The 24,664-nt window shown below is 36.0% G+C and overlaps 2 protein-coding genes across 2 annotated transcripts in view; both read left to right on the top strand.

The window, feature by feature from the left end:
* Positions 1-933: 933 nt before the first annotated feature.
* LOC145776003 (uncharacterized) lies at positions 934-7,529 on the top strand. The gene is made up of 7 exons (XM_082587411.1): positions 934-975; positions 1,438-1,539; positions 2,691-2,822; positions 3,599-3,680; positions 3,976-4,020; positions 4,196-4,279; positions 6,984-7,529. Exons 2-7 carry the CDS (start codon positions 1,459-1,461, stop codon positions 7,061-7,063), a joined length of 504 nt encoding a protein of 167 aa, XP_082443537.1. The 5' UTR covers positions 934-975; positions 1,438-1,458; the 3' UTR covers positions 7,064-7,529.
* Positions 7,530-10,801: 3,272 nt separating this feature from the next.
* LOC145775248 (uncharacterized) overlaps positions 10,802-24,664 on the top strand; it is a 32,677-nt gene continuing 18,814 nt past the window's right edge. Inside the window, exons 1-7 of the mRNA XM_082586502.1 lie at positions 10,802-10,947; positions 14,202-14,402; positions 14,978-15,081; positions 19,637-19,698; positions 21,178-21,466; positions 22,724-22,786; positions 23,503-23,682. Coding sequence (XP_082442628.1) covers positions 10,838-10,947; positions 14,202-14,402; positions 14,978-15,081; positions 19,637-19,698; positions 21,178-21,466; positions 22,724-22,786; positions 23,503-23,682 — 1,009 coding nt within the window. The 5' untranslated portion in view covers positions 10,802-10,837. The remainder of the gene's footprint in view (positions 10,948-14,201; positions 14,403-14,977; positions 15,082-19,636; positions 19,699-21,177; positions 21,467-22,723; positions 22,787-23,502; positions 23,683-24,664) is intronic.

The following is a 24,664-nucleotide window of genomic DNA, read 5'->3' as shown; positions in this document are numbered from 1 at the left end:
CTACGCAGGTTGCAAAAGCTTTCTCGCCATCAATATTGTTTTCTTCTTTTTCTGACATCACACAGACTTTCAAATTCAAACACATTAAAACACAATATTTCAGTGAAATTAAAATAGGTTCGATTGGGGTAAATAAAGTAATCCATCGGAAGTAAAATATTACTACTTTGCTGTCACGATCTTTCATAACTAAACAACAAACTGTCAAATCGATTGACGAAGTTCCTGAAAGTACAAATTGTTTTGAAAACTTACTTGACCGAAAGACTTCAACATTGATTAAACAAAATCATCGATTTTAAGCAGATCATCAGACAGGGATAGTCAGGCAGATGTGGACCTTCAAGAAATTTGAAAAATCTATGTAATATTTTAATGAAAAAAACTGGGTTTGTCAACCTAGTTCTCAAAATCATTTAAGCGTTTTGCTCTTTTTTTTAGTCTAAAAATAATCATGTCATGCTACTTTACTTGTAAACTGTAACAAATTATCGGGCAACCTTACGGTAGAATTTTAATTATACGTCTTCAAAGTTGAAAAAATTTCGGAATTATTGCAGATTGCATCAAGCCCCCTGACATAAAACGCTAGTTAGACTTACCGTACAAAAAGTAGTAAATGAAACTGATCATTCTCTAACGAGTTCCCGTACGGAAAAAAATAAATCCACTCCAGCTGAAGTGAATTGTAGCATCAATAAGGGATACTAAATTTTCAAACTCCCGGGAAATGGTTCAAAGCTTGCTATTGTTATAAAAATATCACTTTACTTTTACCAGGCAGACGTGTAAAATCTAAAAAAACGGCCTGCAGTCCAATACGTTTGCTCACCTTTGCCAATTTTCTGAAAAAAAGGCTTGAAAAAAATATGAAAAAAGAGGTTGGCTATATTAGAACGGACGCCAATGTTGAAAATTCACAATGCAATTGCATCGAAGCTTAAAGAGAATTTGAAAAATTCACTTCTTTCCACTGTAAGTAAATGCATTTGGAAAAAAAACCCACAAGTTGTACGAGTTAGGTGTTGTTCAGTGTTCAGATGTTGTTACTGACTTAACATCTTTCAAAATAGGGTGTTATCGCTACAAACTTGTTAGTGACAAGCGGGTAAACGTTTTGCGCAATGATGATGTCAAAGACTTCTTGTCTACTTTGTATAGCCTAATTTGCCTTTTTTATGTTTGCTATTCAATTATACCTACGAAATTCATTAAACAACAAGTAAAATTTTCAAAACAAAAACATCAAATGCGATACGAAAGATTTTATGCATATGGTAGCCTACCAATAATAATTGCTGAAATTACGTTCAGTGTGGTATGCCAAACGTTTAGCTTTGATAAGCTTAAGGAAATTGGTGATGCATTGTAGAATTATTACAATTTCAAAAGGCTTTAGGCTTTAACAAATGTTATGTTTTTTATATAAATTTTCAGCTTGCGAAAACACTTCTCAAAATGTCTTCGTTCACTATTTATTTCTCAATGGCAGTGTGCTGCCTGTTCGTTGCATCCCTTCTATGCCCAGGACAAGCAGAGGTAAGTGATTCGTAACTGTGTGATTTCAACCTGTAGGCCGCAGCCTATCAATGACTAGGAATTCAAGTTTGACAGAAGAGCTATAAAAAAATGAAAGTGTATGTAATCAAGTTGTTTACAAAAGCTTTGCAGCCGGCAAAAGCTGTGAAGAGTTATGTCTGTCCCAAAATGCAAAAGCTCCTTCAAACCAAAATTTAGGGACAGCTCACAAGAATAATAATTTGTAATCAAGTTGGTAAACTTAAGTTATTTTCAGAATATTATTAGAAGAAACATTGATAACAAATGTTAGAATCTTTAACGTTATAAATTCACACAATATTTCTACAAATTTCGAAAAACCGAAACTTAGGTTTTATTCATGTAAAAAAATCAATATTTATTTAGATTATTGATTTAATATAGGGATGTTTAACAACACTGAGAGAGAGCCAGCATTAAAGTAAAAGGTAATGGTGAGTCCCATACTTGATCCAAGCATTGAGGAATGAGAAGATAAGGTTCTCATGAAACTGTACTAAGCCTTCGGCACTAACGAGAGCATGATGGCCAGTTCCTTTCTCTCGCCCGCTTTTCCTTCACCAACTACGCCCACCCAATTTATTACACCCTGGGTAGAGGTGAGCGGTGTTTAGCAACAACCAGCTAAATCCGGGAGTCGAATCAGAATTGCATACTTGGGAAGCGAGCGCCTTATCCACTGCGCCATTTCACCAACGAAGCATTAAAGTACATTTATGTAATGTTGCATAGGCCTGCTTACACTATTTGTGAGACTTAAAATCGCTGATGTAGGTCGCAGGGCCTCAAAGTTGGCCTTTTGAAGTTTCCACTTCATAGATCTGTATGAAATGTAGTTACTAATGAATTACACCAGCGATTTGGTGCTGGCCTGGAACTTCTTGACATGTTTGTCCAGATGAATGAGGGCCTCACTAACTCTTCTTTAACATGCTTGTTGTACAAATGTAAAATTATTTATTCTGTGTTATTTATTCTTTGGATAAACTTTATTTTATTGATAAAGTAAGAAAGAAATGGAATGTAGTTTAATTTGCAGCTTTCAGACAAAGTGTTCACAGGATTTTTGTTCTCTGTAATATGATTATATGACACCGAGTATAGCCTATGTTATTGCTTGTGGCCTCTAGCGTTTAGATGAAGAAAGTCGGAAAGAAAAAATGAAAGAAAAATTGCAGTCGCTTCAAAACATGATACTGATCAAAACCAAGCTTCGTGGTGTGGAGTCCATGCTTCCGCATCTTGATAGTGAGCTCCTTGAAGTGAGAAATGACACTGTAGCGAGGCTTTCACACCCTCTCACGACCGCCTCTTTTTCCTGAGTCAGGATATCACGACTCTTTATGTGTTGTTTTTGCATGTGGCATTTTTTATCTAGTTTACTGCATTCATGGTGACAGAAAATTTTTATGTGCTTCTTTTATCATCCAATCGAACACGCTTTAAAAATATCAATGGTCTATTTGACGTATTTTCAATGATGTTGTATGCACAATGCCAAGATGATAATCTACACCGTATATATGAAATCAAACGGAACACGATCTTTATTCATTTATTTTTTTGTTTGGTTTAATGTCTTCTTTATTTTTACTGTCACCGTAAAACTGGTGCTTTGATCTTTCACAATCATTTTATTAGAAAGCAATTTGTGTAATTTATGCATTCATACCCTGCATTCATATGCGATCAAGCCTATTAATCTTTCTTCTTTGCTCTCTGCACTGGAGTTACTGGTTTGCAATTCCAGCTCTCCAAATGTTGTGTTTAATAACAAAAAAGGGCATTTCTATAAAATGTTGTTACCGAATTATGCCAAAAAGTAACTTAATAAGTAGATATCAAAGAATCGATAAAACTAGCTTACTTTTGAAAAATTCTCTATCGTTTGGAAAACTTCAATCATCGCTGTTTTTGGGCTATCAGATGACGTAGGCCTACCATTCTAAAAGACTTTTTTTAAAGCGTTGCCAGTATGCTGTTTTACTATGCAAGAAACTTTTGATTGAGCAGGAACATTTTATTTCTTTTTTTACAGGGTTCAATTGCAGGTGCTCCAAGAAACTATCGTGGGGCCGGTGGTTGGACAATGAATAGCATCGGATACAACGGAGGGATAGGTAAAGCAATCAAGTTATCTGAAAAAATAAATTATACGAAAAATGTTTTTGTGGCTAAGTTTCTTTTTTATTTGCTTTACCGGTGCATAGGTCTCCATAACATATTATATAGCAAATATAAAATAGCTTTGCCCATCTACTATAATATGTTGCAGAAATACTGTTTTGGAGATTTACATGGTCAAATTGAAATGTAGGCTGCATGTAATATTAGCCCAATTTGAACGTCATTATCTAGTCATATATTTTATCACAGCAAAATCAATAATCAGCTTGATACAAACTACTTTTACAGGAGCTCTCAAAAAGTTATTTGGGAAGAGAGATGGCAGTAGCTTAGGTAAGAAGAAAAATCTTACACGTAGCTTACAGAATATAGAAAAGTCGAAGCATTTTTAGATATAAATTGTGATGCATTGTAGGTCTATCAAGTTTAATTTTAAAATTGTTGTCAAAGATTTTTGTTTAATTCGGAACTGAATCGCAATGAAAATTCAGCACAAATAATTTTTTAGATACTGAAGAAGATCTTGCGTCCACAAAGAAAATCACTTTCGATGAACTTCTTCAAGAATTTGAACAATATCTTGAGCTCAAAGGTAGATTTAAACATGTTTTCTAACTTAACTTTTATGGATTTTAATGACGACGCAATAAACAGTGGCAATAGTTGTAGGCTATCTAATCTTTTTATAGAGTTGAACCATCAGCAGAAAGTTCAAATTTTCCATGACAGACAGGCAAAGCTGATCATTTGCCTTTAACAACAAAAAGACAAACTAGTGTAAATACCAGCACATGATAACACAGACATCTGAAATGACTAATTAATCAGCAAGTAGCTTTTTTGGATCATAAGAATTTGTACTCTTAAGTATAGCTAAAGCAATGGATCGTTATTCGAAACCAATTTGATTGAGATATTCGAAACTATTTTCGATTGGTCGAAATGGCTTATTACTAGGCGCCGAACTGACGTCATGCTCTCTCCGATTTCAGTTTTGAAACCCACCTTTGGTCGCTGGCAGTAGTATTGACAGGGGTGCCCAGGGAGTAGGCTACTTTTAGATCCAGGCCCGGCATGATTTTAGAGGCCTGGGTCCTTTTCAACCCGGGAACTTGAAGAAACCACCTCGTGTTCTTTGGATATATAGCTAGTATTTTGATTTGGGAGGTTCGACGATTTCATTGTTACCGAGCCCAAATTATTCTTTCAACAGCCCTGACCGCTCGATCAGTCAACCGTAAGGAAGTAAAATTTATATTTATCCAGGAAAACATTAATGGGGTTACCAAAATAATAAAAGGATGATAATTTATCAAAGTTATTACTTTTTCATCAATTCTTGTGAAGCTACAAATATCACTATTGTCATAGTTTAAATAATTTATGAAGAAAAAAAACAAGAAATATTTTCTAAAAGCTTCTGACATTTTATTTAAATCTTTTCTCTTTTCAAAAATTTCAAGACACGGCTTTTGTTCTATCGAAGCGCTTAGGTCACAAACAGAAAATCAATGTTATACTTTAAAGGGCAATTTTAGCTCTTTAGTTAACTTTTAGCAGATTGTTGAGACATAGCTTAGGTTATATTGTATTGATTGTTAAAAAAAAAGATTTTTTTTTAGATTTTGAATTACTACTAAAACGTTTCTATTATTTTTCTCTTCTTCTTGTGCCATGCCTGTTCCAGGTTTGGGCGTTTCGTTTAAGCATATTTCTTTCTGATTATCCCCGTATTTAACTGGGTCAAAAATTGTTTTGTTTGTTGCATATACAGTAGATAATCCTGGAGACTATTGAGAGAGTGAGGCGCTGTTTTTCACGTGCTCGTTTTCCTTTGATTTTTCTACATAAAGCAGTTGCTCTAATTTTTCTTTCCTTATGACATCGCCAAAAAACTGGTCTGTCTTTTAATGATGTTGTTCAAGAGAGTTGTGGTTTGATTGGTTTGATCCAATAGCCTACAATTTCATTTGTTGACTAAGATAGGATATTCGTTGCATCGCATAGCATACATTTATCAAACCAAATAGTTAAAAATTACAAGGAATAGCTTAAAAATTACAAGAATTAGCAAGCTTGTACAAATATTGAATAGCAAGGAATAACTTGTTACATATTTTTTTATTTTGCTATATGGTTGGAAAACCGGGACGTTAGACAAAAAAAAACAGAATTATCTAAACACAGTCGAAACGTGTTTTCTCTTGTGCCCTTTTAATAATCTTGCATCCAATTTTAATGACATAGATTTTAACTACTATGAGGTAAAATTTTTGGTTTACTTTGCACAAGAGCACATACCGCCACACAACTAAAAATATAGGTGTTTTATTCAAACGATTAAATCTTAGTGTCTCTTCTTTTAGATGGCATTTACTGTATCTTTGAAGCAAGGCTTATCTATGCATATCTCGTACAAGGGCTTTTGAAAAGATTCGAGAATTCTTAAGGAACAAACATTAGCCTAACAGAAAACTTGTATATACAGTACATAGTTACATGATTTATTGATGTGAGAAAATACGTAAATGAAGAGCTGCAATTAGTTGATTGCTAGTAATTTTTTTTCTGCTACTTAGATCAATTTAAACTTTTGAGATGTCATATCAGTCTTTAAAAAAAAATCAGATAACTTTGCATAAAAGCATGGGAGAAAGCAGAAGAATAAAATAAAATCACAGTTTAAAAAAATTCGCTAAAAAAAAAAGATGTACAAAAGTATTTACGGAGAAGTGGTCTTACTCAACAAGCCGAGTTTGTAATCCTAAATTATCTCAGAGAGTTAATAAACTTTAAATGCTTAACCAGTTAGCAAAGTTACCCTTTTTACATCGTTTTAAAGTTTTGCGACAAGTGAACGGGCACTTGGCCAAGTGCACCCTTTCAAAAGAACAATGAAGAAAGTACCGTACACTTTTTGCAACAAAAAGCAAGACATGACTCATATCCACAAATTACCTTTTGAGGCTGGCTTTTTGTTTCTATTCATTTTTCCTACATTTGGTATTTGACAACCCTTGCTGTATTATTCCCACAGTTTATTTCAGGAAGTGCTACATGCAAGCGATTGTTTTCGTACTGTTTTTTGTTGCTGTGTGTTGATGCCCATCCATGCACGTCATCCAAATGTTGTGCGTGGTTGGTGTGCTGTCACTTAAACATCTTTGAAGACTTTTGTAGAAAATGTTTTTTTTTGTGCTAGATTTTCTTTGCATTATTTATCGCTACAAGTACCAGTTTGAGCAAAAACCTTTCAAAAATTTATCGTTGTTTACTACGACATTTGTTTTTATCAGAAAGTGGATTTTGGGGACCGAAGCTTCTTCAGTGCCTTATGTCACCATCAGTGGACAACAACGAATCCACAGAGAACTAATGAGATGATGGATCAGCTCCAACCATCATGTTCTGCTGTTGTCTACTTACATAAACTTCAACAACTATAATTGAAAAGTTTTCGGGATCTAAAATATAATTGCAAGATTAATTGAAGGTTCAAAATTTCGAAGGATTTAATATTTTAACTAAGTACCAAAACTATTAAAATAAACAGTCTTGTAATAAAACAAATTTGGACTTGTGCTGGGCTCTTTCAACCATTTGCGATCATTTCCCTCCAAAAAAACTTCGGGTTTACAACCCTTAAAATTAGTCTACAGTTTGATAGTTTGTTAAATCAAAAATTTTCCTCTGAATCATAAGCGAACATTTTGTGGACCAATCTGTAGCCTACATTTAAAAGTAATGTTTACCTGTGTTGATAAAATACTGGCGTATGTACTGTATTGTCTTAATCAGAAGTGTTGTATTCACGCATTTTAATCATTGCAATGAAATAAACAATCGATTTAAAGTTGTTGTGTGCAGTGTCTCAGTACTTCGTAGTGTCGCCAAACTTTCCAGGCAGTTTTCAAAGTGTTTCATGAAAATGTAAAGATTTTAAAAATCTGCTGCAAGTTTATAGGCTACCCAGAAAAAAGAACCTTTGGGTCTGTCTATCGTCTGCAACCAAACGCTAAAACACCTTAACAGAACGAAACTCAGTCATTTTGAGACTCTCTTCACAAAAGCAACCTTGGTTTCAGTCAAATAGTTGGAGCAAATGCGTTTGCGCAAGCTAAAAAATGCTCAAGTTGAAGATTGACTGTAGGCGACTGCAATCATTCATGTTACAGCTCGCATCAAGAAAATTTACAAATCCATCGGGCTTTTGCCAGTCGTGGCTTCTGCCCAGTAAGTTTGTGCGTGCCTTTGATAAAAGAAAAGTTACATTTCAGTTTGATGCTTGCTGCTTGCTGGTGATAACCTGAAGTAGAAAGATTAGATCACTTTGCAAATTTGAGTAGTTTGAATGAAATGAAAACGAAAATAGTTAGAGCTCATTGCAGAGATTCATAAAACTACGGGATTACCAACTAGGCTACTGTATCTGACAAGTGATGGGTGCGTTAAACGTAATTGGACATCCTGTGCTTCTATGAGTTCTTGGCTCGTTGCAATAAAGAAATTAATGATAGTCAGCAGCGTTAAACACAGCTCTATCGTGATAGTAATTAATAACCTTATAGGAACCGTGGAATTTAACGGTGCAAAATGTTGGCCATCGAAGTAGAGTTTATAACTATTCAGAAAAGAAACAAAGATACCCCAGAAGTATGAGCATCACTTCTCCAATAAAGATTTTCTAAGGCGGTGTGAGACCATAAGAATTCCCCTGGAGACGCGTCAAGCGGATTATTCCAAATTAGCGTTAGACGAGAAATGCGATGCACTTTATTCACCATCTGAACGGCAAAATTTATTTTGTTAACTTTACTATTTCTTGTGATCCTTAAATTGCTCATGCTACCAAAAGACCCTGTTTCATATAAATATGTATTGCAATACTCAAGCAACGAACCTTTCACTGAACGTTCTGAGACATTTTTAATTTTACAACAAACAGTTATTTAGAACGTTAGGGTTGGATAATGATAATGTGATGTAAAACTAATCATCATGGCCCAACTTGTCCTAAGAAAAATTTTGCGCTCGGTGCTGTATTTGTTATATTGCTACCATTTGATGAATATAATTTTTATTTTGCTCGCTAGGAAGCGCAAGAATTCAATGCAACACGGCGTCCTATCTCAGCTGTTTAACTTTCTTTGACCGAATCTAAATTGCGATTGCTTGCAGTAAACTTTTCTTCCCTATGGAGGATCATAAAATTTCTAAACTGTAAAAGTTATCGCTTTTTGATGTATTTCTTGGTGATCAGACTGCTTTAAAACAAAATTTTTGCAAAGTCAAAAGAGAAGTTTTGTTGAAGAAAAATATTTTACCAAATAACGTATATCCGACGTTAGTTGGGTTTTTCTAAAAGCAATTGTAGTTTGACAAACGAACTCTTTGTTAGCTTCCAGACGTGTTGACCTGAAAAACGGTTGAAACACCAAAATTTTCTCACAATTACTTCCTGTATCAAGCATAAGTTGCAGGTTGGAAAGTTTTTGAACTGCTTGCATTGAAAGTCAAAGGCATTGGCAAATTATGAAGAGAGGCAAGCGTTCATAACAAGCAGTCAATGCTGAAAGGTTAAGTGGTTATTTTTAAAGGTTACTTTTCAGTTCAGCTCTCTTGATTCATTGATGAGGAAACCATAAGTAGAAGAATAGAAAGGGTTTGAAAAATTTGCAACTAAAAACCTTAAGAGAAGTGTGTATTTTGTATTAAAAAATTGGCTTATATTTGAAAATTTCAAAATATTCCGTTTCGAAGCAAAACTATTTTCTTGATTTCGTTTCGAATTAAATTTGTTTGTGAAAGATTTTGTTTTGTTTCGACCAACTAAAGGTCGTTTAAAACAGCTCTAATGCTCACTTTGGCTTATCACGTCTGAAATTGAAACTTGCTCGGCTTTTCAAAGTATGAAAGCAGATTTCATAAAATATTTGTGTTTGCAACTTACCACGAAAGATTATGAGCATCTTCGGGACCGAAAACCATCGATCGCAGAACCACAAAAAAACAACTGTTAACTGAAGTTTTGATTTCGGATCCAAAATATAAATTAGAAGATCAAAATAGTAATGAGTTTTTACTCATTCATCTAAAAGTTTTCACCATTATCTTAACAAAGTTAGAATAACAAAGCGAAAAACGCTGCCTAACACACATACATTAGAAAAACATGTTTATTTGTTTTTCTGCCATAGGCAGTAAAAATACATTAAGAGGTTTTGATTTCCTTCAGTAGAACACTGAGAAAAAACTTTTGGCCGCCACGAATGCAGGTTTCGTGGTTTTCAAGGCTCCATATAATTTTCTAAGTTTAATATCCTTGTTTGAAAATTTTAAAAAATTTGAAAACAAATAATTCCACGATAGAGTTGAGTGAAAGTATGATAAAAATTTAAGCTTGTGCTTGCTAGTCTACTGTATACTTTGAAATGGTTTAAAACTGACCAAAAACACTTCGTTGACGCCATACCAACACCGGGACCAGTGATTCCAAGAAAGTGTATTGAAAGAAAAAAGATTGTTCAGCGGTTGTAAGTGGAGCTCATTGATTTGCCCAGTAGCAATCTGTAAGGCAGGATAGTATCTAACATCGAATTGATGTTGTGTTGCTCTGTATTTTTGAAAATAATCTCACTAGTTAAAAGAATGCATCACGTGGTTTCGCGGCTTGTCGATTAATCAAATTGCTTTGAAGACATTAGAAAAAGAATGTTTTACTGCCAGAGTGTTGCAATTACAGCATAGTAAGAATCCAGTTTTATTTTAAAGACTTATCCACTGACTGGGAATTACTATTTCCAAAAGATAAGCAAAGGTGTAGTTCTCCTGGTCAGATGAAAGTGAAACTAACTTCAACTTTAAATTTGACACCTACTTTTTCTTCTTTGAGTTGTGAGCAGACCTATAGTCAGCATGAATATGTGCATCTCGTTTGCACGGCTTCACAAATGTTAAAAATTTGAAATCGTATATCAGGCGTCAAAGACCTCAACTGTTGTATTGCACAGCAATGAAAATACATCATTACGATTACAATGCTGTTGCTGTAAAAATGTTAAATGTTATATCTTTTAAGATTGCAGCGCTGAAAAGCTAAGATTTTCCAGGTTTTAATAAAACGATGTGGAACTGGTGAAAGAACCGCAATATGCATTTGAAAGGGATATGTATGCTGTGGGTAGTAATGCTTTTCATTCAATTATCCATTTCCAAACGTCAACACAGAAGGTACACGGGAAGATTCCAAAATAACAACAGGTAATTTTTTTTATTATTTCAACGTTGATTTTATATTGAGGTCTAGCTCAACTTACAAAGCATGCACATAATTACAAATAATGAAGTTGAATGTGGGATTTTTATCAGTTACATGTGGTATTTGAGAGCATAAAACCGCTTGGTAGTTTTTAGGCTAAGTTTAAGAAGCGCTTTGTTCGCATGATTCCAAGAGAAAAAAAACACATACAGTCATGCTTTTGGTAGACTAACCCATACTCAGGCCCGGATTTAGGGGGGGGGCAGAGGGGGCAGGTGCCCCGGGCCCCCCGACTTCTGAAGGGCCCCCCTACGTGGAAAAAATGTGATTTTGTGTTAGTTTTTTTTTCTTTCAGCCTTTGACGTTTCTGCAAAATGCTGTGCAGTGCTGGATTAATGCTACTGTAGACGTAAAGGTGGTTTTTCGCGCCGTAGGCGAGAAAATTTTTTCTAAAAGTGCCCCGGGCCCCCCATCAGCTAAATCCGGCCCTGCCCATACTAACTCTAGTTTTATGCGTTTAGGTTTCACACAAAACAATACCACATAGATTAAAGAAAACTAGGGTTTTAAGCCTTTGTATATCAGAACATTAACAAATTTTGAATTTAAATGCTTTTTGGAAAGTCAGAAAATCGCCTTTACGTTTGTTGTAGGCTGCTACACAATGCATTCAGTTGTGAAAACACTTGCTATCATTCTTTCGTTGCTGTAGTTTTAATTAACGTACAGTAAAAATGGCACATAACTCAGGCAAAATATTGTTCTTAGAGACTTAGCGTAGAATTTTTAAACATTTTATTACAAGCAAGTCTAAACATTTATTGGATGATATGCCCTAGATATGTCACACAACACTGATATAAGTTACTTTGAAATCTGAATCCCTCCAGTGAATGCACTTCACGAAAACAACTCAGCTTTCTTGGTTGTTTTCAGTGAGATGAGTGGAACGGCCGACTATCATTGACAAAAAAAAATAGATAAAATCAATCGTTTGGTTTAGAGTCAACACTTTCGCCCGTTAAGTAATTTCTAACCTTCCAAATCTTTTCCTGCAAGTAGCTGTTATTTTTCAAAAGATTCGAAATATGAGTCACGCTTTGATCTTTGTTTAACAAGGCCACACATAAGCGCTGGCTTCAGCCGGAAAGTTTACTTACAAACTGACAACTTAGGGTAAGATTTGGACAACTTTACATTTCTGTTGCGATGTGGTTCACGCTTTACCAAATGTTGCAATTTGTAATTTGTGATGTTTGAGAAAAGATGTTTGCAAAATGAAAATTACGCTTTGATATTTTTCCGCCTAAATTTTTCTTCGTGGCGAATTTTGCTTTTTCGTTGCCTTCGATCTTTGCTGTCACTATATTGTGTTATTCAGGGGCTCCGAGAGGAGAGGAGTCGGGCAACTTTCCTCCCTAGCATAACGTTGTAAACGAAAAACGAGTAGTTTTTCGTTTTGTCACTTTTGAGGGGGCCCCATTTTTACTACTAGGCCTACAATAAAAATTTAACAATTTAAAAATAAACAAATTTTTGAATGAAATGCGTAGTTCCAAGTATTTTTCGATCAATGTAGGTGCTACTTCAAATCAAGAACAAGTCATTCTCGTATTAATTAAGGAAGGTTAACTGCTTCAAGACATACGATCTGATTAAGCTTACTGACTTCTGTATCACTGAACCGTTTCTGTTGTTTTAACTTGAAAACTGGTGCTGTTTTGGCTAAACGTGAAGCCTGATATTTTTGCTTGACCAACTTAACCTTGACTTCAAAAACTGCTTTGGCCAGGTAGCCTATATGATAATGGGTCCAACATGTCTGGAAGGGGAAAGATGTTTATGCAAGATTAAAGAAAGTAAAATCTTCCTGCCTATTTTCTGCTTATGGATGTCACTGCGAAAATCTAGTAGGAGTTCATGGTATGCAGTTGGGACTTATGGAACAAATTTAGACAAGTTGCAGCCCACAATAATGACATTTTGGATGACTTGGTACTTTTAAAAGAAACCTAGACAGCAAACTTGAGCTGCAAACCGGAACGCACCACCTCATGATCTCTACAAAAAAAAATCATTGATTGCAACTTTCGAAACAAATTTCTAAAATATTTTCGTTGCTTTGAGAATTGTTTACGTAAACCGGTAGGTCTATTTAGAACGGATGCAAGTTGAAAACGTGGTTTTAGCACATAGAAATTTCTAAAGAATTGTTTACGCTCCACCATGGCTCAAAACATATCGAACAGCTTGTGCATAACTTATTGTGCATCAAATCAGACTATGCAAAGCCTTTATTATTTGATACTGTGATCTGTAACTTTGCATTGCAAAAGGTCCGGAATGAATTAAATGCTTTGTTGAGCTATTTTCATTGCCTGTAGGCCTATTGCGTGCATACAATTTTTTCTCCATTTATGCTAAAATTACCAGCTACAACAATTTTGATTCGCATCTGAATGGAACCAATAGCCTACTGGCACGCAGGTTTGTCATGGAAACGAGACCATTATCAACGACCCAACAACGGCTCTTCTAGGAATCCACACAACAATAGGTAGCAGCTACCAGGATCATCAGCAAGCACGCTCGCACTTCCCAAACACTACATAGATGGGGTACTCTCAGTAGCTCTGGATGCTAACACTGCGAATCCAACATTCAGGACGTCGATCACCTGATCAAGAATCGCCCAGCCACCAAAATCAGTGGCGGATATGAAGCAGTGGGCTACATGCATGTGGCAACATTTTTAAACACTGGTTGAAGCGCCAACGGCACCGCATATGAGATGTGCACACCATACGACTCTAGGCCTACAAGTTTTTCTAGTTAAAATAATGAGCAACAGTGGCTATTTTGTCGCAAGTGAACTCGAGTGACCTTTGTTGATTTCATAGAGAAAGATGTTTTTTTTCATATTGAAACGTTTATTAAAATCTAAACTTTATAGGAATTCAATTTCACGCTTAGGAAAGTAATCCAAGTCCAGCTTAAGACACATGATGCAACGCATGATAAAAATTCGTTGCTTTTATTTTTGCTGAAAATTTTTCTTTTTTGGGGCCCATTTTTCGTATTGTTTCTCGACCAGTCCTGATTTCTCTCGGAGGCCGTGATGTTATACTGTTATTACGTAACAATTTTTCCGTAATTTTTACCCAACAGTACAACGGTAAAATGTGGTTTTTGCATTTGCACGTCCACGAAACTTGTGAATTTTGACGTTGAAATAACGAAATAACTTACATCGCAGATCACCAAGCCATCGTTTTACACAAAATTTAAAGCTGTTTCCTGGTGGAACGGAAAAACGTACCGTCTACACCGGAAGATACTGCGCTTATCCCACCACGAGGCGTGTGCCTCATCGTGTCAAAAACGGGACTCAAACTTACTTACAAAGAATCGTATCTCAGTGCCCATGGTCATCATTGTACTGCAATCCTCAAGTCCGGTAGGTGCAAATGATACTTTGAGGTCGAAGAAGTGCTGAAAATGAAGTGTGGTGCGTACATCTTTTAATATAATGGTTTGTTGTGAAAACCTCCAACTAGGAATACTCAATTGCAATAGCACTTCTGATTCGATGATATAGTAGACTTTTCAATAATGATTTTGTATGATATATGATGTAGGCCTATGCTATGAGAAAATGCTGCTGATCATGTTTCTGAAAGACAGTAAGCCAATTTAAATTCAGTTCGGGTCCACACCTTGTGCTATTTAACAAGTCCGCTGCATGGCCGAGTGGTAAGAGCCACGGAACGACCTTCAAGAGAATGTGGTTTTATCTTGGGCAAGACACTCAATGCATGCCTGAGAGTCGATACTAATATTGGTGTCTTTGCTTTAGTTTTCTTTACACTTAGTCTTCTACATCTTGAACCAACGAGCGCAGACCTAAACATAAGAAATCTAAACGTACGTCTTGCCTTGAAACGAAGCTCATGTTTCAAGACTTGCTACCACAATGATTTTGATGCTTTTTGTCATGGGACTGATATCATAAAGTATCAAAATGTGTTCTAGGTATGTTGTTTCGTCGCGATATTCCTATAAAATAAAGATGAAAGAAATAACCAGAGATGAATGGAGATGCTGCCCCGGATTTCATGGCTCAAACTGTGAAAAAAGTAAATGCTTATCTTTTTTTAAATAGATTTTATTCCATGAATAAATACGACACTAAATAGATCACTAATAATCCAAAACTTAATATAGCATGCTGTTCCTTTCTACAAGATTGATCCATTTTTTTAATAAATGCTCTTTCACTTTGAATGACCTTTGAACTTATTCGGTCATAATAGGTAGGCACTTTAACGTAGGACAGGTTTCCTCGTGAATCAGCTGTTTGCAGTCATGTGACTCACGCCATTATGATTGTAACCTTATAAACTCAATTGATTACAGTCTTTAAGATCCTTCTTGCACTCAGTTCAGTTGCAGAAGAAAAATGAACATCAGCAGAGGGTGGGAATCGAACCCACGCAAACGAAATGACTATTTCCTTGCCCTAACCCTAACCCATTAGGCCACGCTGCTGTGGCGATACATTCACTTAATTTTCTTTGTATCAAAAATGTTTGGAGAAGATCGGATCGAGAAGATCGGAGAAGATCGGAATATCACGTGCTGAGTCACATGACTGAAATCAGCTGATTCGCACGGAAAACTGTCCTATGTTAAAGAGTCTACCGTCATAATAGGCAAGCGTTGACAAACGTTTACTTTAATTGTGGTGTTGACAAGCGAATTGGCCATTGATGATAGCACGCTTTCTTTGGTACTTGATGGATAAGTCTCTCCATGTTTGCCTTTGACAGAACTCCAACTTGTAATCGACTGACTAGCGTGAAAAACCTATTGAATAAACTGTGGTTTGTAACAATCACAAGCTGACAAGACTTTGCAGCATTGTCAATACAATATTCCTATTTTGATTGTAGAAGAAACCGTAGTTGTCTAGTATAAAAGTAAATGGATTTGTCATCAGTTTAAGTCAAGACCGTTTGAAATGATTTAATTAGGTTGTCGCCAGTCCTGTCGTCGCTTGATGGACGCGTATGTTCGTCACTAATGTGACGTAGGATTTAAACTTGGCTTCGGGTGCACACGCTCGAGCAATTTGTTGTTTGCTGCTGCATTGAAGCTCTCTCGATTTTATTAACTGCAAAAAAGCAATCACATTTTGTAGAATAACGAGCATGGTATCCCGTGAACTGTAATTGAGGCGTTTAGCTACTGTGACACAATGCTAGCTAAGCTTATAGCAAATAATCCTCCTGCGTGAGACAACGACGTAAACACCATCACAACCTCTTTCATGATTTGTGACCATGATCGTTCACGCCAACCCCACTTTGTATTATTCCTGGAATGCAGGTTTCGCCTTTTCTAGATCGCTTAAGACAGTGGTTCTCAACGGGGGCGGTACCGCCCCCCGGGGGGCGTTTTGGTTATTAGGGGGCATTCTGGTTTAAACCATCTACTGCCCAGCGTAACGATTTCGTCAAAGAGCTCGTATCTTCGTGGTAGCATTTCCTACCTCATACCTGGTGGAAAAGGGATTCAGCTGGGTTGTTCTGCTACCTACCAAACAGAAAAACCCACTTGACATATCCATAAGAGGTGATCTTCGAATGTTCCTCACTGGCTTTACACCGGATGTGAAGAAACTGGCACTTTCTCACCAAGCCCAAGGCTCACACTGACTACCAGTAGGCCTATACCGTACTGTTTTCATGCTCGCAAATATATATTTGCTTTTCATCAAATATAGTTACTAGTCTCTAAAATCCTAACAGCCAGTTTCACCCTAAAAGGGGCATCATCAAAAGGTCCTTATTCTAATAGAAATATAATTCTATTTGAATAAGGACCTTCTATTTGAATAAGGGGTATCATCAAAAGGTCCTTATTCTAATAGAAATATAATTCTATTTGAATAAGGACCTTCTGATGATCCCCCTTTTACGGTAAAATAGGCTGTAAGGGTTTTAGAGACTGATAACTAGCCTATATTTGATGTAATTCACTCTGCTTGGCTTTTTGCTTGGCATTGAGCACTTTTGTAGTATTAATAGTACTTTTTTTTTCGTTTTTCGTAATTAATCGTTTTTATTGGGGGGCGGTAAAATTTTGCTAGTTCATGAAGGGGGCGTTGGGCCAAAAAAGGTTGAGAAACACTGGCTTAAGATTAGACCAATGCTGGAAAACGACTGCTTTTCTACAGGGATTACTGTTGTGATTGACAACAGTGTAAAGCTAATCTGTAACACGTTTTGTTACTCTGGCCAGCAATTTAAAGTTAGTTGAAAAGTTTTTATAACCATTAACCATAACCAGACATAACTCAGCAGCAACACTACACTTAACATTACAAAAACAATAATCGAACGTTTTCGGCTGTTCATACAGCCCTTTTCAAGCCTATAAGAGCAATATTTTAAAAGAAATACTAAAGAATCATACAGTATCACAGCAAAAATAATGATGAAATCTAAACATTTGAAAAACTGCTTAACTTGCTCAATGCTCATACACATTGATAACCGAAAAATTACGCAGCACCACGGGGTCAAGTATTTGAGAGGTAAAATTAATTGTTCAGAGAATGACTCAAGCAGATTACGCAAGATGGACAGAAGCACAACATGAGATAGTGGCACAAACAAAGCAAAAATACGAGAAGCACAACAAGTGACAATTCAATCAAAACGGTTAAAAGATAGGAGGCCCCGCCAGCAAATAATTGCCTGTTGAGCCCTGGGTTGAAAGATTTGATGTGAGTAATGTGCGTGAGCAAGTTTAGCATTTTCTCAAATGTTTAGAGTTAGCCATATTTTTGCTGTGATACTGTATGATTCTTTAGTATTTTTTTAAAAAATACTTCTCTTGTAGGCTTGAAAAGGGTTGTATGACTAGCCGAAAACGTTCGATTGTTATTTTTTTGTTTTTATAACGTTAAATGTAGTGTTGTTGCTGAGTTATGTCTGTTTATGGTTTAGAAAAGTTACCTCTCTACCCAAATGTAAGTTTTTATAAGACTTAAAACAAAGAAATAAAAAGATAAAATAAAGTATCTGTGGATTTAATGCTACTCAGCTGCTCATAAAGTTGCCTAAAATGTTAAAGTATCATATCCATCATTTGGGGTGAAATGATTTTAAATTGCTCATAAAGCAACGTATGCTTTTGTTTATATTTTATAAATGTGTATGATGATGAGTATTGGGCTAGTCAGAAGTACATATTGATCACTGTGCTGTTTTTTCTTTAAGATAAATGTAATTTTTAGCTACTGTATTTTGTGTATCAGGTGTAGATGGAATTATATGCTTATTATTCTTGACGAGGTACGAGGACATCATGACGTGATGGCGAAAACGTTCGATGTGAAATTTGTTTTATGTGTTTTTTTGTAGGCTAAGTGTTAAAAATAAACGTAAATATGTTATATCTTCTGGCTGCGTTACTCTGCCTTGTGTGCTGATGCTACAACAAGATAAACTCTCTACCGAAGCTCTATTTTATTAATATCACGGATGCAACATTAGTCGAACCACTCTTATTTATTTCAATCAACTTGTTGATAAATTAACTGTCGAAAGTTTCCCATTAGCTAACAGTTTCAAAGAAATATTTTGTCATAAATCGAGTGGGCGGAATTGGTAACTGGCAGTTTATTGTTACTAATTTTACAGTTTTTATAGCTCACTAGTAAAATATTGAGAAACTTATGCTGTAGTAACTAGCCTTAAAAGATGAAATCACTTCTGTGGTTCAAAGTTTTTAGTTTACTCTTCTGTCTCTTTCCAAAGGCTGCTCAAACATGGTATGACGCCCTAGTGAGTGTCAGAGCCGTCGTATTGCCTTGTGTGTGTTAGCGACAAACTTCCTTTTGGTGCAATATGACGGAGATGTTGAAAAGCAAGAAATTGGTATCACATGACGTTTAAACAATTCCTTCTGTGACCCTCGCTTGCAATAATAAATCTGCTGCAGCTACGCTGTCTTCTTTTTTAAGCAGTGTTTGAGCTTTGGTTTGAGAATATTTGAAACACAACTTTTTTAAATAACAGTTTATCTTTAGTTTTATTTTTTTTTTAAATCTGAGCAATTTCGTTTCACACTCCAAGAGAAGACGGAAACTCTCTAAAATCTTAAAACTCAAAGAAAGTTAGAAAATTTTCGATTTTTTTGCAATTATAAGCTTCTACGTAAAGTATCTTAAGTTGCAAATGCAGTGTCTTATGATATATGCGGCTTGATGAGCTAGGCTGTAAGGTTAAAAAGTCTTCTGCAGTCTTCCACTACATATTTAGTAACGCTAATGCAGTGAAGTGCCTCCAAGACTTCATCAATTAAGACTTTCTTTATTGTGTCTTGGCAGTGTGTATGAACTGATGGCTGCAAACATTTGGAAATGTAATATTACAAATTTATGATCTTTTTCAACATTATTGGGTCGTAAGGACAAGCTCATAAATCTTCTTTATTGCAGCTTTGCTTGCTTGCAGCAAACAAGACGCATTTCATTTTTGCTATTTGATACGACCTCACCATTTCCTCTCAATTTCTTACATTGCCTGTTCATTTTTATGCCCTTTGTAAAAATGAAACCATTGGTCTATTTTGTTCTGCGTTGTATTTTTTTACAATTTAAATGCTGAATTGTTTTTCCAGCTTGCTTCAACTGCACAATTGCAACGGATTTAAAAAAGAGGCTAGAAGAGATATCTCAGCAGGTACAATGTGTTTTAAGGGGTAATCGATAATTATTATTATCATACGGAAAATATCCCGATTGGAAAATATCCTTCATATTTTGTAGGCCAACTACAAGGGTGGATATCAATTGATATTTTCTGTATGAATTTTTTTTGCGTGGATTTTCACCTATCTTCGTTGTAAGGAGGCTTCAGGTTGGTTTGTAATCAACCACATGATAAACAAGCTAACAAAAAAAAATTGACCCTGAAATTTATTGATATTCTTTGCATGCTTTGTATTCTAGTTACTTCTGTTGACGGCAATTTTTCATTGCCCATCTTCAAATTACTGAATTTGCATGAACAGACTGTACTGTACATTGATGTATTACCGATCTTTTCAAATGAAAAAAGAAAAAAACTTTAGGCAACCAGAATAACTTTTACTGCATTTCTACAAAACTAATTGCTGCAGTATTGAACAGATCGTTGTACGATGTTTGTTTGCTGTCTTTTATTCGATATCGTCCATGCAAGCAGTTGTGATGAAAACGTACGCCAGAGGGATATCCAGTGTTGAAAATGAGCTAATGAATTAGCGGTAATTTTCCGCTCAATAGGCCAGATTCATATAACGCGCGATACTGCAATTGGCATTATAGCATTGCGTGCTCAATATAAATCGGTACAGGAGTGGGACACAAAACCGAAAATTGTTTGGTGTGCATAATCAGCAATCTAAAGGCAGTTGAGGAAAGTTCAAGTAGTTTGTTGTGTTGCATTGAAGCCCACTTAAAAACTAATTTGTATGTTGAAACAGATTTTAGTTTAACTTGCAATTTTTTTGAAAACATTTTTGGTTTAAACACACGTAAGGCTGAAACAATCAACCACTTTAAACTATAAAAGTTTGTTTTTATGTCGCAGATACTCTTGAGTTCAGTTTCGCTTTGTGAGTGTGTTTTTCGTTCCTGGACATATCGACATTTCGGACATTTTGAGATTTAGTCATACTTTCGAAATGTTTTTGTTTCGAACAACTCTATTGCATTAGTTACCTTGTGGTAGTCTTTGACTACTAACATGATATCTACAGATAAATATATGTTAGACGATTTTCATCTAACAAGATGCATTGAAAAATAGTAAATTACTGTAAATTTGCGCTTCACTGCTATCGCAACACTGAGTGGAAAAACCTTGTCATTATTTGAAAAACAACATTGCAGATAAGGGCCAGGAAACGATTGATGAAAAATTCATATCAATCAATAGCGAAGAATACAAAAGAGTTTGTTTAATTTTAGATTAGCTTAGTGTAAGTAGTGACTCGCTTTTCAGATGACAGGAACCACGTTGTAGGCTGTAGCCTATCTGTTTTTTATTGTTTTGTTTTTTTTCTTTTCTTTTGTTGGCATGAGCTCCAGCGCTTGTCGCCTACTATATGAGGTAACTATGGTTTAAGTTACAAGCTAAAGATTTTCATGCATTATTTTGTGCTTGCTTTTGTGACAGATTTCATTCGTTCCTCGGAATCAGCACGGTCCATCTGCGAGTAATGTAAGTCAAGGCTTCGAATATCTGAGGGGCCCTATTGGCCCACCTGGGTCTATGGGGTTGCGAGGACAGAGAGGACATCCTGGATCTGTTGGACCGAAAGGTGACGTCGGACCTGTAGGTCCTCGTGGATTTCCTGGAGTTGCCGGATCAAATGGTGAAAAAGGTGCCTCCGGGGCTGATGGCAGCCCGGGTTTTAATGGAACCAAGGGTGAAAAAGGTGATGCAGGAAAAGAAGGGGTTGCAGGTAATGTATTTGCTGCTTTTACTTTTTAAGAACACCGAATAACAACTTGTTTGATTTATGCTAAAATAATATTGCATACATGGAAGGGAATAATATATAAAGGTTAATACCACAAAAGAGTTTTCAATGCCAAGCGCAATGCTAAGCAGAGCTAATTCAAGTAAGGTGATTCACTATTATCAAAGTAACCTTTACAGCATGTTTCACTCTTTGTAGGATCTAAAAAAAGGTGCTGAAACCCATGCAAAACAGAAACCGATAATGTTAAGCAAACGTAGATACAAATCAGCATGGCTCTGTCCTCAGCAAAACCCACAGAACACTCGAAAATGTTACCTCTAGCATACCATTTAACTTAAAAAATATTTGATAATAGTTTCTGTAAAAACTAGTAGATCAAAAAACTATTGACGCTACTTTCCCCATGCGTTATTGAATGCTTACGGCTATCACTACAACAATACACACTAGTGCTGTTGTTAGACATGCCACCTACTCATGGACGCAGAGAAGCGCAGGTACCTTCCTTAGTCAATTAACTCTGGGTTGATGTAAACCACATAGGCTACTGCATGATTGTGTATCCATTTTGGGTAGCCTATCCTAACCAAACAGCGTTTACCATCACGGTTTCTTTTAATCAGGCAAGCTGCAAAACTGCAGCTTGTTAAGTTTAACGTGTTCCATGCCAAGTCTGAGGAACTGAACACCTCATCGAATATAACAGCCTACCTTGTCCTTGTTCTATTTGGCAACAGTCTCATGTTCTCCCACATGGTTCTGAACTTCAGAGACAAGGTTGAGTATCACTGAATCGGCTTGAAAGTGTGAATCGGACGTTTTTACAGTAGTGCTTGCTTGACCCATACAAGAGCCTTTGCTGCACGGCAATGTGGTGTGTTCGAACAGACTGCCAATTACTGTACATCATCTTCGTATATCCCATTTATCCTTCTCGAAACGGAATACCTGTCCTCCGCGCCTTTGATGATTTGACAAGAAGCTGGCTGTAGGTCTTTCCATTCTGCTGATCATAATTATTTTGCTTTATAGTTTATAAGAACAGCCACGATCGAAGCCCAAAGTTTCACTGTGATCCTTAAAGTTGTGTGTTCCTTGACCAAAACGAGCTTGTTGTTAAATTAAAGATATTATATGTTTCCAGTAAACAAACATGCGAAAATTGTGGTAATAAAAGTTTAGGTTATGTGTTCGTTCGTCCTCACTGTTCTGCATAAACATGTTGATGTGTTTCAGGACCAGCAGGAATTGGCGGCCCCAAAGGGGAAAGCGGAGAAGCAGGTTTTGTTGGACCAAAAGGTAGAATCGTTGCAGCCAAAATAAAAAAATACTTTAAAAGTTTCGTTTTGTTTTTAAGAACGCAAAAGTATTTTAAGTTTTTACTACTGCCCTATACTGTGTTTGAAGCTTTGTGTTAAGACTGTTTGCAATAAAAATTTGTCGACACTTTATAGTTTGGTTTTAAACAGCTCTAAAATTGCTTTCAGTCTATATTTTTAATTTTAAAATGTATATTTTACGTTTTATATTGCTGTTCTGTAATACAAACTTAGATAATAATTTTTTGAGGTCGTTATTTTTGCTTTAAAGCATTTCAAATTTGTTATTTATGACTTTAGAAACAAGTATTCAACTTAAAAATACCCTGTTTTGTCAACAATTCTTCAAATAAAACCGAAATCGTTTTACAAAATTCGTACAAGGTAGATGAAAAAGTACATGAAGCGTGCAATGAAGTATCACTTCATTGTTTCACTTCAAAATCCAGTAAAATTATCAAAAGCGTACGAAATTTTTCTGCCTCATATTGAGCATATTCTGCAACATTAATCGTATATTTGATGTTTTGGTATAATAAATACAATAAACATTGCATGACATTTTAATTTAACAACTGTTATCCACTGTGTTATACACATGTGCAATCCCTGTGTATTGGTATACGTATTTTTCAGGTTATTAAAACCGATCAAGGACAATTATTTCTTGATACAGGCACGTGTATGCTATTTTAGGTGATATGGGTCCTGCCGGTCCAATGGGCCTCGGTGGAGAGACGGGTGGTCCTGGTCCAGCCGGACCTGTTGGGCCAGAAGGTCCTCGTGGTTTACAAGGGATTATGGGACCACCCGGAGTCTGCAAATGTGACAGTGGGTCTGCTGTTGTGACAGACATCCTTGAAAACGAAAATAATGGTAATTTACTGCTTAGTGCTTATTATATTAATCACTACTTGTTCTCATATTGCATATCTTTTTTTAATAATCATTCGCTATCCCCGCTTGCAGCAGATTGCGCATCAACATGAGATACTTGACAGGGTTCCATGTGATTTTATGAGCCGTACTGCTTCCATGCTGACTCAAGGCAGATTGGAAGAGGGTGATATGTCATCAGATTATTACCCGATATATCCTCACTGCGTTATGCAAGAAAGAACACAATTGGTGCCCTTTTTAAAGTCTTTGGTATGACCCGACCTGGAATATATTTCTTTACTCTTTCACAAATAATTACTAATTAGATTCCATGACATCGACTGCACAAAAGAATTATTGGATTATTACTATTTATCCAGCTAAATCGATTTAGAACAATTGGCACAAATTAAAATGCAGAAAATGCGTGTAACTTTTACCTCTACCCTCAGGCTTGATTTGAAGCAGTATACATTTCGTTGCTTTTGTTACTCCGCTTATTTAAATCTATTCTATTTTTACCTGCAAAATTTTTATTTTTAGCCCAAAGTTTCAATACACAGTTGTGAATGTAACACGTTGTTGTCGCTTATGTTTGTTTGTTCAACATTACCAAACCGTCAAACGACGAAACGCAACAGTTGTCGCTTAATTGATACTAATACTATCAAAGAAACGTAACTCTTAATTCGAGATATTATAATCTACCACATACTTGACATAAAATGATCTCATGTTTTGATATACAGGCGTGCTCCTTGTAATTCCATTGGCGTGGTGTCCCTTGCTGTAGGCCTTCGTTGTTCTCTTGTACATCTTTTAACCTTAGTCACCAAACATGTCTAGTTTGGTTTTTAAAGTTCAACGTATCACAAATGATGCATATGCGTTTGGTTAACGTACGATGACGTGTTCGCATAACAGCCTTAATCGAATCACCAAGCATCGCTTTGGTGGTTCAGTCAATGCGTTGGCTATT

This window comes from Aplidium turbinatum, chromosome 8, assembly GCF_918807975.1.
Source record: "Aplidium turbinatum chromosome 8, kaAplTurb1.1, whole genome shotgun sequence".
NCBI classification, from domain to species: Eukaryota; Metazoa; Chordata; class Ascidiacea; order Aplousobranchia; family Polyclinidae; genus Aplidium; species Aplidium turbinatum.
Note: the sequence above shows the minus strand (reverse complement) of the source record. Positions and strands in the feature narration are given on the sequence as shown.

What these genes read in the sequence shown, in the direction of transcription:
- LOC145776003 (XM_082587411.1), top strand. Translation starts at nt 1,459, where the DNA reads ATGTCTTCGTTCACTATTTATTTCTCAATGGCAGTGTGCTGCCTGTTC. An exon ending in TATGCCCAGGACAAGCAGAG is followed by an intron (nt 1,540 to 2,690) that starts GTAAGTGATTCG and finishes TGTGGCCTCTAG; the next exon opens with CGTTTAGATGAAGAAAGTCG. An exon ending in CGGATACAACGGAGGGATAG is followed by an intron (nt 3,681 to 3,975) that starts GTAAAGCAATCA and finishes CTACTTTTACAG; the next exon opens with GAGCTCTCAAAAAGTTATTT.